Source organism: Hyalella azteca, unplaced genomic scaffold (assembly GCF_000764305.2).
Source record: "Hyalella azteca isolate HAZT.00-mixed unplaced genomic scaffold, Hazt_2.0.2 contig14881, whole genome shotgun sequence".
Lineage (NCBI taxonomy): Eukaryota > Metazoa > Arthropoda > Malacostraca > Amphipoda > Hyalellidae > Hyalella > Hyalella azteca.
In genome coordinates this window covers 30271-44475 of record NW_025944750.1, presented here as the reverse complement: position 1 = coordinate 44475, position 14205 = coordinate 30271, and the positions used below count along the sequence as shown (strand labels likewise).

At 40.5% G+C, this 14205-nt stretch overlaps 1 protein-coding gene across 1 annotated transcript; it reads right to left on the bottom strand.

Annotated features, from left to right (window-relative positions):
- Positions 1-239: 239 nt before the first annotated feature.
- LOC108671432 (citron Rho-interacting kinase) lies at positions 240-5465 on the bottom strand (the record flags this gene model as incomplete). Its single annotated transcript, XM_018158980.1, is given in 10 exon segments — positions 240-353; positions 523-622; positions 855-1056; positions 1772-1925; positions 2086-2136; positions 2345-2522; positions 3047-3225; positions 3483-3563; positions 4161-4336; positions 4834-5465. Coding segments are annotated over 10 exon segments (1782 nt in total), but the record flags the coding sequence as incomplete, so codon positions are not given.
- Positions 5466-14205: the final 8740 nt, after the last annotated feature.

The window sequence follows — 14205 nt, the reverse complement described above, 5'->3', positions numbered from 1 at the left end:
GGGGGGGCCCTACGTCACAAGGCAGTGCCCTACGTCACAAGGCAGTGCCCTACGTCACAAGGCAGTGCCCTACGTCACAAGGCAGTGCCCTACGTCACAAGGCAGTGCCCTATGTCGCAAGGCAGTGCCCTAAGTATCTAGGTCATAGTGTCCTCCACAATGAAACTCATTGAAACAACTAGCTTTTTTAGAGTACAAGCTAACAGACAAGTCAACTCAACAGATAAATTGTATGTCACCTGAATGGCGGCCTCCCGCTTGGCAAGCCCAGCCTTAAGCTTGAGGCGGTCGCTCTCCAGTTTCTGCACTCGAGCCTCCGCCTCAGGGCGCACCGAGTCGCTCGCCTCAGCCATCTGTCAAGTCAACATGCGGCGTCAAATGCATGCTTTGCTCACAAAGAAGCCTTTGTAAAATTTACAGATATACAGATGACGAGGAAGCCTTTGAAAAATTTAGATATTTACAGATGATAAATATATTTAAGAATATCAATGATCAAAGGGACATGCAAAAGAAGTGCACCTGGAGCTGCAGCTGGTGCAGCTGCTTCTTCTTGTCGTGCAACTCTGAACGAAGTCTTGTCAGCTCCTCAGACACGCTGCTGTCGCTCGTATCAAGGCACCTGCATGTAGGTTCATGCAATTACACATAAATAATAAATTTCAGCTCACAATTTTGAGGTAGCATAACATAGGTGAAAGCAAGCAAAGCTGTGATTAAAGACACATAATAGATCAGCCTGATTAGAGCACATAGACTTAGAGACAACACTTCATCGTGACAATAGATTACAATTGCTCAGGAGGCATCCAACATAGCAGACAAGCAAGACAATGTAGTGAATGATATAAGACCTGGCAGGCTCTTCAGCAACAGGAGGAGGCCGCACGAAGGTGAAGCCAACGAAGGGCACGCGGTGGGGCAGGGTTGGTGCTTTGGAGGACGATACGTCCATGGAGTGCTGCCCTCTGCCAGACATCGCTGCCTCCTCACCAAAGCTATCGAAGTTACTCGAGTCATCAGGGCCGCTCACGGACGGGATGAATGGAGGAACCACTGCAAACAATACAATGCTTGGCAATTAACACTTTGTTAACATTATACAAAGGACATAATTGATAACGAGTGTAAAAAGAAAATACAGTCTGGTTCTACTGATGGGACCACATCAAGACGCAATTGTTTAGGTCATATAGTCGAACATTTAATAACTGAGAAGGTTCTAGTCCTGTAGAGTTTGATCAAAATACGCAAGAGGTTTGCTTCACCGGAATGGACTGCATAAGGAAGACTCAAATTCAATGGAAACATTTCAGTTTCTGTGCTGCATAAGAAAGATAACTGCGTACAACAGCCACTTGCATTGGCAAAGGGCGTATAAAAAGGCAGTGAATAAAGCATTAAGGGCTTATTGTGAGAACTATACACCACATAAAACATATTGTTAGGAAGACGTTAAGTTATAGAATAAAATCAGAAATCTAGAAAGAGGGGCCAGTTACTGAGGTGCAAAAGAGGGGCCAGTTACTGAGGTGCAACAAGAGGGACCAGTTAGTGAGGTGCTACAAGAGGGGCCAGTTACTGAGGTGCTACAAGAGGGGCTAGTTACTAAGGTGCTACAAGAGGGGCCAGTTACTGAGGTGCAACAAGAGGGGCCAGTTACTGAGGTGCAACAAGAGGGGCCAGTTACTGAGGTGCTACAAGAGGGACCAGTTACTGAGGTGCTACAAGAGGGGCCAGTTACTGAGGTGCAACAAGAGGGGCCAGTTACTGAGGTGCAGGGCCTGGAAGTTGCAGTGCAGGAAGAAGGGATGGCGCGTGATGCCGCGGTAGTCGAGGCGCTGCGCCGCGTCGCACACGAGCGCCCGCACCATACTGACGGCGACGTCGCTCACCGCGGGGGGAGAGGGGAACCGCAGCGAGCTCTGTGGAGATGGAGGAGTGTCAGAGGAGCTGAGCAACCAAAAGGATGATGAAAAAAATGACATTGGAGTCGTTAGGACCTGATGCTGCATGATGTTGGGGTAGGAGCCTACATAGTGACCTGGTGCTGCATGATGTTGGGGTAGGAGCCTACATAGTGACCTGGTGCTGCATGATGATGGAGTAGGAGCCTACATAGTGACNTTGGCATGTCTACCCCATGGCAGCCAAATACCCCACCACTGCCCTATACCTCACATTTGGCATGTCTACCCCATGGCAGCCAAATACCCCACCACTGCCCTATACCGCACACTTGGCATGTCTACCCCATGACAGCCAAATACCCCACCACTGCCCTATACCTCACATTTGGCATGTCTACACCACGGCTGCCATATACCCTCCCTCAACCACATACCCCATAGCTGGCAGAGGAGTTGACATCTGCCAGGACTTCAGGTGCCAGGTAGTCAGGAGTGCCAGCAGGCAGGCTGGCCGTCACAGAGCCGTCCTGGCTCAGCCGACATGAGGACCCAAAGTCTGCTAGTTTGATGTGCCCACAGCGGTCCAGCAGCAGGTTCTCTGGCTTTACATCCCTGCAGCAGATAGTGAGGCACTGCAGTTGATCTATTAACTATCATACAATATTATTATGATTTTATTATACTATTTTTATTAATGCATCAACAGGGGTGAACATTATTATTATCTATAATATTATTTATTAATGCATAACATCACCATTACTGACTTTGGCCAGTACAAATGAGCTTCCACACCAACTTGTAGTTCTACTTCTCCACTGCTGCTGTACTTAGCAAGCCTTCATCTCATCATAGATTAAAAGCGCTCAGTCATGAGCTCCTGAGAATATGTATGATCAACAATAATCATGTGCATGGAGCACACACCACTAATATCAAATAGCTCATTGAAAATAGTACAGTTGTACAAGTGTATACATGTGAGAATGTTTGTTGCTAAGAGGTGTGGGTAAAGAATGTGTAGGTAAAGAATGAGTAGAGCGAACAGTGTGTAGGGTGAACAGTGTGAATTGTGTCAAGTATGAATAACTAATTAATATGATTATTAGGTTACAATGCACAAGCCAAGTACTAACCGGTGAACATAGCCCATGTTGTGGAGGTGGTGGAGCGCAGTGGTGGTCTGGGCGAGGTAGAACACTACCCAGTCCTCGGGCAGGCAACGGGTGCCGTGGTTGTTGTGGTGGCGCTCCATCAGAGAGAGCAGGTCACCACCAGGGTGGTACTCCATCACCAGGTGCAGATGTCGCGCATCCTGGTGGCAACCAAGTAAACCAGTCACCTCTGTCCTCAGTGGTGCACACAACCCCTGCCCTCAGTGGTGCACACAACCTCTGCCCTCAGTGGTGCACACAACCTCCATGCCCCAGCACCACATCACCCATGCCCCAGCACCACATCACCCATGCCCCAGCACCACATCACCCATGCCCAGCACCACATCACCCATGCCCCAGCACCACATCACCCATGCCCCAGCACCACATCACCCATGCCCCTGCTGCCACACACCTGGAAGGCGTACTGCAGTTTGGTGATCCAGGGGGACGTTGCTTTGGCCATGATGTCTCGCTCCTCCTCAAAGAAGGCAACCTACACACACATTAAATTGAGTGTAAATTATCACAGTATCATTCAGATAATAATTCAATAGGTATCATGAGATTTTTCAGTAGAATTTTTTTTCAATAAAATATTGAGCAAGGAGTAGTCTATTCTAAGTACAACTTTGACAGCAAATTGTAAGGAGAAAATTCATGAGGTGATACTGTGAAGTACATTAGAAGATTTAAAAACTTCCTTTGCAAGAATAACAGAATTTTTACACAGTGATGCATGATTGTCATTTGAATAGAGATAATCATAGACAAACTGTTATAACATCAGTCTGGACCTCAATATTGAAACTATGACATATCGCTTGGAATACCATCCATATTTCCATAATTCTTGAAATATCTTAAAATTCCAAGGAAAAGGAACTTTTTAAATCTAAAATATTTAAATAAGCCATATTGTGTGTGACTCTGAGCATTGCAAGCAAGCATAAGCTGATCAAATTTTATAAGCAAGTCGTCAAACATATTTGTGTTATAATCTCAAGATTCTATAAATAAATTCCATTTCAATCTGAATGAATAAATCCCAAGACAGCTTAGCATCTGCTGCAAATGTAACTTTAAGACTTGCATGTTTCAGCTGTAGAGTCTCATCTTTCTTCAAAGTCTTCAGAGCATAGACATTGCCAGAGGAGATTTCCTTGATTAGCTGCACCACACCGAAGTGTCCGCGACCGATCACACGCACGCACTCAAAGTCAGCAAGACTTATTCGCAGCTTGGACAGGTGAGCAGCATAAGGTTGGTCTGAGTGCGGAGAAGATCATTTGATTAAATATTGCTACTACAATGGCAAAATATTGCTAATGCATGATCAATTGAACACAGGAGACTATGTAGTGTAAAGAAGGATGTTATTGACCATTTGTTGTGTAAGACATCTTGACAAAAGGGTAAATGCTACATGGAATCTAACTAGTACAGCTGTCAAGGGATAATACATTGCTGTGTATCTGCAACAAAAAGTCCCCCCAAAAAAATTCTCAAAATACTCTAATAGCAGCCGTATGGCCAAACAATAACAAAAAATACTTCATGGAATTGCCAAGTTTTCATTCATGGTCCTGGCAAATGCACCTATAGGAATTTCTGCAGTTTCTTACAAAACTGTAATAATTACTCAATTTTCTTACTACATAGTATTGACTTTTTTGGCCAAACATTCAGTTAGGATGCTATCTTCACTATCAAATACAATCTTATCCTCAAGGAAAAAAAGTAAGATATACAGTCATTGTGCTCACATTTCTTAACAAAGTTCTGCACAAGTGGGTCCTTCTTGTACTTGTCATTAGTGCAGCATTCATCATACAGAGTCAGAAAGGCGTCCAGCAGCCCATCCTTGCACATGTACGAGGCTGACACATTATTCAACCCCATCTTCTTAGAGCCATTCTTTGTATCTTTGACAGTTTCAGGCTGCGATGGAGGAGGCATCAGTGAGCGTCTCTTTGTAGACTGTGAAGACAGACTGGCCAGCGTGTCATTGCCTTCACTGTTTTTGTCTTCATCTTCACTGGCTATGGCAGCCTCAGCAGACTCATAGAGGGACTCGTCTAGAGCAATGTTGAGGTCAATGCCTGAACTGTTGATGAGCAGACTGAGGTGGTTGAGGCGGTGCACAATCGACTCTGAGTGAGCAGCTCCACAAGACAAATCACTGCGACGGTTGGTTGTGATGGTGGCTTTACTAAATATGGGAGAAGAATCGCCCTCCCTGCCATTTCCCGGATCCATGGCTTTACTGAACAGGGGAGAAGAATCTTCCCCCTTGCTATTTCCTGGCTCCATGGCGCCACAAGCAACTTAGGCTGCAGCAAATTCAGCAGTAAGAGAAAACACCAAAGCTCTACAAAATGAAATCATGCATGTTGGTCTGAAAGAAAATTATGAGACAAATAGAAACAGGGACAATAGACTCCTGCGTCTCGAAATAATTTTCTCGAAATGAACCGGGACAGACGAAACGAGACGAGAAAATTCCGGGAAAAAAATAACGGGACAGAGGGTAAAATTTGTCCCGGAATAAACGTATGAACCGAGACATGACTTCTGTCCCGGACTTTAAAACTTGTGTCCCGGTAAATTATGAACCGGGACGAGACAGACAGATTTGAAACGAGACATAACGAGACGAGACGAGATTATTATTAATTTAAGACTTGTCTGTCTTAATTATTTAAGACAAAACAAGTTTTTCGATTACGATACAAAATTTTTTACGAATCATTTCGAAAATATGGGTTGAAGAATGACAAGTTAGCCCTTTATTGCTAATAACCCCTAGACAGTTACCAGTTAAATTGAGTTAATTGCAGATTTAGCAAAATTTGTGTGACTAACTGACATGGCAGTTAATTAATGGTCCGACAAACACCGCAAACCTGTCTATGTATGCATGGCTGAGTATTGAGTAAAAAATGTTACTCTTGAGTCTTAACTAAGGCTTCGATGGCACTTATGGGAACCGTACGAGAACGAGTCGAGTTTATTACGCGTTCGGAACGAGTTCAGGCCCCATGGAGCACATAGGGAGTGGGGACGCAGTGTCTAGATTAGTCGGCCAATTAGCAGACAGTTGAGTGGAGTCCTGGTAAGACATTCCTAATAATACTTAAGCTAGTTTTAGACTATCTCTGCCTTTAGTAAAATTTTGCGCTACGCCTCCAGGAAATCTTCACAATTGCGCAGTTTCCTGAATTGTTATCAAACACTTAGGCATGTTTAACATTATTTAGAAAGGATACACATAGATATTTCGAGTTCTTTTTTGAAGATCGAACTATTATATTTTTTCCAACTTAAATTTTGTTGTATTTTAAAATGTTCTTATTTCTTTCCAAACTTTTTGTTGAAGGAGGTTGCTTAAGGCAAGATCGATGAACCTGATTCTGTGATTGAGCTGGAGGCAAATCAAAGTCTGTCCAGTCAGCCGATGTCACCAGCTACAGCTAGTATGGCCTCCTCCAAGCCATCATAGAACACGATTTTTGAAAAAAACGTGTTTTTCCATTTTTATTTGCCTATCAAGATTAAGTACCATATTAAACCACAATATCTATTCGTAGCAAAAATCATTTAAATTGCCGAGCTCCGATAAGAATAGTAATAGGATACGTCTCAAGTTATTATATAAATGCAGAGGTTGGCAGTAGCGCGCTACATTTAGCGGTAGCGGCGCCACATTTAAGCAATTGTAGCCGTAGCGGTAGCGCCCGCTACATATTAAAGTAGCGATACGAGGTTTTGCCACTACAGCGCTATCGCTACATTTATAAATAAAGCCTTTAGATTTTACCTAATAGTATTAAATATTATTTAAAAACCAGCATGATACATACATAATATAAATTACAGAATAAAACTGTACGAAAGATTTCGGTGTATGTAATGTTGTCAACCTCAGCCTGTTACTAGTGTCAACATGTTAGTTGTTACCAGAGGTGGCCGGGCAGTAGCGCGCTCCATGTAGCGGTAGCGGCGCTACATTTAAGCAATTGTAGCAGTAGCTGTAGCGCCCGCTACATTTAGAGCATGTAGCGGAAGCGGTCGCTACATTTCAAAGTAGCGCTGCCCAGCTCTGTATAAATGTATGATGGTAAGCCAATGTTTACACCACATCAATTATTGATTCGTCTTGTTAAATAGCTATAAATTCCGGGAAATTTTAAGGTACCTATTTTAACCGGGATGTCCCGTCTCGTCTCGGTATCGTCCCGGAATTCCTACGGAGGGCTGAAAATTGTCCCGGTTTTTATTGCGAACCGGGACAGAGCCTGTTGTCTCGTCTCGTCTCGGATTAAAAAAAATACCAAACGCAGGAGTCTAAGGGACAATAAAAATACTTTTGTTATTACTATATTGCCAATAAATTACAGAAAAAATAAATTAGATAGTATCATTGATAAATCTAGTGTCCAGGTTAAGTTTCACTTTGAACACAACATAGTTGACATACCGTCTACCGGGGCTACTCGGGACGGGCGGGGTAACTTGGGACAGTCCTCCGACACTGCATAAAACTGTTTTAGCAGCAAAACTAATTGGAATATTGCAAAACTAAATATACCATCAACCAGGGCTACTCGGGACTGTCCTCCGACACGGCGTAAAACTGTTATAGTAGCAAAACTAATTGGAATATTGCAAAACTAAATATAGTGGCGTAAACGTCAACATTTTTCCTATCTACGTAGTATAAAGGAAGTCAAAAAATACTACATTTACTAGCTTTGAAAAATTCCTGAAAAAAATGGTGAAAAACGCTATTTTGAAAAGTTAGTTCCGCTAAGGTCTGTAAGCAAAAAAATATTTGCCGTATTAAAAAATTTTACTTACATAAAAGTTGCACCCAGGTGTTGGCTTGAAAATGTAATTGATGGAATTGTCCTAACTCATTCAAAAAAAAAAAATGGCGGCCATTTCCGCGCGGTGGGGCTACTTGGGACACCCCCCTGGGGCTATTTGGGACACCCCCAAAAACGCATTTACGGTAGAACCTCAGTTAGCAAAGGCTCCAGTTATGAAAAAAATTAATTAAAAACAAAGAATATTGATTACATTTACCTCGCTCAGCAAAAAAAATTTCACTCGTCACTAAAACATTCCTTTCTGTTTCAGGTACTGTAAAATGAGGTAACTTAGACCGGCGGGGTAACTTAGACCACTTTTCGTTTTTTTAACAAAAACCCCCAAAACTCAAAAACTATTTGACTTAGAACATTTTTGTCAATGGGCATTAAAGGCCTAATACTCAGGCTACATAACACAATAGAAAGATTTAAAAAGTTTGCATATCTAATAGGTAAAAAAATTTAAAATGTGACCCACAAAAAAAGCTATTACGGTATTTAAAGCCTGTCCGAGTACCCCCTCCAATTTTTTTAATTTTTTGTTAAATAACTCCAGGTTCTGATGCATTGTAGTAGAACTCTTCTAGTTACATATGCAAATGACAAATTTTAGGAAAGTGTCATAGTTTGCAAATGGGGGGCACCGCCCCCAAATGGGGGAACTTAGACCACCTAATGTCAACCCTGACGGGGTAACATAGACCGGCTTGGAAGTTAATATAAAACTACCATATATAACGTATTTTATGTTTGACAGCCTATTTAGGTTTTTTCTTTATGTTTCAGATTCTACAGTCTTATATATGGTAATTTCAACTTAATTTCCTAGCCAGTCAATATTTACCCTGTCAGGGCTGCCATTAGGTAGTCACATTACCCCATTTTTTGCATGTTTCAATTCAAGTTTAATTTAGCTAGTAAAAAAATGGCATCATTTATTTAAAAAAAAGTGGTCTAAGTTATCCCATTTTACGGTATCTTTTTCACCATCTTTTTTATAGTAAATTCACTTAACCCAATTAAAATAGTGTGAAATTACAAGCTGTGCTGTAAGCTTACAGATACAGAAAAAATGCTATAGGGCTGCTGATATGAAGCTTGCAGTGGACAAGGTTGTTGTAAATGCTCAATGGCATGTTCATGGATACGGTAATATTGCTTCAATAATACGGTAATATTGCATCAATAATACGGTAATTAATGCATATGGTAATATATCAATAAGGGAAAACAAGTAAAAATCACAGAAAATGTCATTTATTCTACCTCTACGTCATCTACATTCTACAATGAAAGAGGACTTCAGAGTACTGTTAGTAATGGATGAGTACACTCTGCATGCTTCAAATGTTTTAAAATGAAGTTTTATTCCAAGTGTCCTGAGTAGCCCCGTTTGACGGGGCTACTCGGGACGCTCTTTTTTCTTGCTTCTGGCACCTTCAGAATAGCATATGGAATTTTTTTAGAAGCCATGTGATAGCCCTTGCAAAGAGCTTTGAAATGAGCTTAAACTTGTTTATGAAATGATTCATCGTAAGAAGTTACGAATGAAAAATGTTCAAAATTGTCCCGAGTAGCCCAGTTGACAGTTCAACATAATAGGACAAAAAATGAAAAAATTCAAATCTGGAAAATATCAATGGGTTTTTATAATTTAAAACAACTTTCCATCATTTAAATCTCAGTATGGAATGTGGATCAAATATATTTATTGTGAAATCAAACTAGACAGAACCAAAACCAAAGTGTGTGACACCGCCTTGTAAAATGTAATTGTAGAAGCACGATGTGAAAGTACGCCTTGACAAAGTTGCAGTTTATCTCATAATTTTGTGTGGTATCAAAAACTTTGTTGGTTTTGGCAAAATCATGAGAATTTTTTGTGAATGTTGATATGATTTTTTCATATTTTAGAACATATTCACTGCAAAATTTTTTTGACTAGAGATAAGTATAAGTAACTAGTGAATATAATCGCCTACTCGGTATTGGATTCCGAACCAAGGCCCACGCGCGAGAGAGGACACATCCATGGCAGTGGCAGTTTCTTTTTAACTCAGTGTCTCACTGGTCACCACAGTGGAAGGTGTTACATGGTAAGCTTTTCAAGCCATTTTTTATATTCATGTGAGAATATATTACCTATCCAGAATTCCACACTGTTGCTGGCCATTTTCAAGATCCGTCGCTGGGTAATTTTTAATAAGAAAGTGCTGCAAGCAACTCAAGATAGTATATCCTTTACTATCCATGCACCGCAACACAAACACAATGCAACTGATTTCCAGACAAGCTTCACTGCATCCTGATCCTTCTGGCATACCAGAAACCTTACTGTGTGCTCTTGCTGTCTTTGAGATTTCCAGTAATTTCAAAGTTATTTCTCATATGCAATAATTTCAATCCAAATGTGTTGACATTGGCAAGATCTTCAGAAGGAGTAAATTTTGCTGCCAATGCATAGCCAAAGATCTTGCGATATTCACCCACTTTTTGCACAGTGGTTGTTATCCTATTCAAATGTGGCTTCTGTCCAATTTTCCAGTTAGGAAAGAGACTAAGATGCCTGTGCAGTTCAACAGTTGCGCTTACAAGTTACGCCTTGCAGCATATTGGCAAAGCAGAGAGTTTTTTAGACTCTCCCTCAAGTTCATTTTCGAGTCGTGTAAGTAGACCAGTAAAATATCATGGATACCAGCATTTTCATACATAAATTGGTTTAAGGGGGAGGTATACTTTTTTTCGGATTTGGCTTTTCAGGTATTTAGCATCATCTTAACCCTTTCCACCCGGCTATATGATGGAAGTTATTTTATGTGTATTTTTTGTGTTGTGTATACTCTATGGACCTTTATTATAGTTTCTATGCTACTAAAATATAAAAAAATTAATTAATATAAAAAATAGTGATCCGGGACTCCAGAGTCCCGTCAGGGCTCCCGGGACATGACATAATCATATAGCCATCACACGCGATCCCTTGTATTATGCTCCAAGATCTGCACAATATGCACTTATTAACAATAATAATGTAAAATAAAACACGTTTAGCAGTAAACATTTTTTACTTACAAAATTAACACAAAAAAAAAAACAAATAAAATAATAGCTTTTCAGCATAAAAAGTAGCTGATTTTTTTTTTGCTCTGCTGATACAATTGATACAGTGTAAGACCTAATCAGATATTTATTATCAGTAAGTACATAGAAAAAAATAATCTGAATGAAATAATAATTTATTACGTAGAATAATAACTTTGGCTTATGTGACAAGGTGAGATAAAATCATAACTGAATACATCATATTTCCTTTATCGCACGTGCATTTGCACGCTTCCCTAAAGCTACTTGTGAAACTCGCCAAAACAGTTTTTGGACATTGCAACTAAGATGAACGCCACATTGAGAACATTTGGATAATGGACGTGATTCCACTTTATCCAGGGAACAAACTTCATACAGTAATGACCACGAATGTTCGTGAACAGGGGCCAGTGATTTCCAGGGATGCTCAACTGTACGGAGTCCGGTGTCGAGAATTTTCCTTTTTTCCTCTTGGCATGATGGGTGCATGAATGTTCTGTATATGCCAGGCGTTCTCATGCTATTTCTTGTCGATAGTCCAAGAGGGAAATGGCAGATTGACAATGTTCCTTGTGAATGAGGAAGCTGTTCACGATTGTCATATCTAGAAGTCCGAAGAATATGCGATGCCACCATTTCAAGCTCTTCCTATTGATGCCATAGATTTGCCTTAGCATGTCATGCTTATCAACACCCCCCATGTGTTTATTATAATCTTTTGCCACCAATCGAAATAGAGCTTGTGGAAGCGGTTCTTCAATGATGCGACAAGAGATGTAACAATGTTTCCACCAAGGCCAAGGTTATTGTTGACCATTTCATCATCTGGCTGTCGCTTTCCACAATAAATGAAAAACTTGTGTATGTATCCAGAGTCATCAGCGAGACACCATAATATGTATCCTCGTTTTATGGGTTACATTGGGTTGTATTGCTGAAGAGAGCTCCTTCTCTTGAATTTGATCAGGGACTCCTCCACAGACAATAATTCTAGAGGATTATTTACTGTGGAAAACCGTTCATTTAGTTTTTCAAGATACGGCTTCAATTTGAATAACACGTCGTGCTTATTTTCATTCAGTTTTGCATTGTCGTTTAGATGCAGACATCCTAGAATTTCAACGAAACGGTCATGGGACATTGCTGCTTGATTGATAGGTACACTCATATCTTGAGATGAGGACCAATAATGTCAGAGCTGATTTCTTCTATTGTAGCCCATCACAATGTTGATTCCAATGAATACTTTTATTTCATTTTTTGTCACAGAAGCAGGCTTCCCCTTTTGTACACTTTTCAAATTAGTCAGGAAGTGAATCATATCAAGAAGATCCTCATAAAAAAATGCATAAAACATCGAGGGCGCATGCAAATTCATGACTTAGTTTGGGATGCGCGACAAACTCATGGACAATTGATTTTTTCTTTTTTTTTTCTCCATTTTCGTGGATGTACACCTATCACAGGAGTCTCAGAAGCTGCATCAGTAGGTATAATCTCGGCTTGTTAATCCAATTCAATGATAATGGGTTCATCTTCGACTTCCGCATCTAATCGTACACGATATGAATGGTTTCTGTGGGGTCTCGATCTTCAGGCTCAATCAGTCAATGTCGGTATCTTCGTGAATGTCAGTATCAATTTCGTCCTACAGATGAAGTATTTCATCTGCTTCCAATGACCGATTGGCCATGTTTCAGGAAGAAGTGCTCAAGTCTGAAAATAAAATAAGTTACAACATAAAAGTGCCGTGGTGTAAAAAAATGAATACGAAATCGATGGGACCAGTAAGAATTGGAATTCTCAGTAGTATTCCTACCTAGTATCACAAACGACACGCGACTCCTACTGGGACTATCAGGTCCCGGTTCTCCTGGCGGGACTTGCAAGTCGTTCCCCTAATTTCTATTTTTTTCATCAAAAACAGTCTTCCAAATACATTTATTTGTTATATTTCGTTAAAATATAAATTTTTACACAAAATTAAACAAAAAGTAAGGAAATCCATGTTGAATATAAACAGTTATGATGGAATATTCTGAGAGAAAAAGGAAACTTACTGTCATTCTCAGCCGGCTGATGCAATTGCCTTAGAAATCTCACTGGGTGAGCCGGTTGCCAATTCGTAATTTTCTTGAGGTGTATAAACGAACGTAGAAGTCCCGTTAGGTGCCTGGACCTAAAATTCCTTGTTGTATGTATTTTAGAGCGTGAAACTTGAGGCGGGACTTGTGAGTCCCGTCAGTGGGGAAAGGGTTAAAGCTGACATTCTGCCCTATCCAACGATACCACTGCGATCCCTGTAGGTGAATTTATATGCACATGACAACTCTTTAAAGGGGGGCGGGTTGGGGAGTTCCTTCACTAATTAGATACAAGGTAATTAGCTGCTTAGCATTTTAAATATAGTTTCTACTCGAGTTGTGCTGCAGTTATGTGCTTAGTCTCATCTTAACCCATTAATGACGAGAATTATTTTCTGAATTTTTTTCCGGTTCCTTGTGAGAATATTATCATTTGTGATGGTAATAAGCAAAAAGTATGTTCATATATTTATTTTTCGTTGTATGTGAAAAATTATAGCTTGGTTCCATATGGAACTCACAGCAAACAGAATTCGAACACGTGGATGTCGGCAATACGTATCAGTTAAATTTGAAGCGCTGACGCAATACGACTCACCACGTGTCGGATGTTGCCACACAAAGTGACGGAATATAGGGATTTGGTAGGTTTTCATTCTAAAGGCTTTTTAATAAATATGGCAACATTTTGTGACGTTTCATTGTTGCTGACGCGTAGTGAAGTGTTTTGAGAGTCATGTGAAGGCAACAGAACTTACGTAACGCATACGATTTTTTTTATAGTTTTTCATTTCTCGATGCGTCCTTAATGTGTCGGAATATACCGCGTTTACCCTACGCATCTCGATGTTGATAAGCCCAATATTTGTAGGAGATAGATTCTTAAAGTAGTAAAAGTACCCCTTTTTTGCACCATTTTCTATGAATTTCATGTTTTATTTCTTTTTTTTTTTAAATTAACATGAACAAAAAGTTCTTAGATTTCTGTTTTACATATGTGCACCAAGTTTCAAAACGATCCATTAGTAAATGAAAAAGTTTTCATAAGAGGGAGACGGTCCAACTGTCCGGGTCGGTCCCAACTCCCAACTTCCAA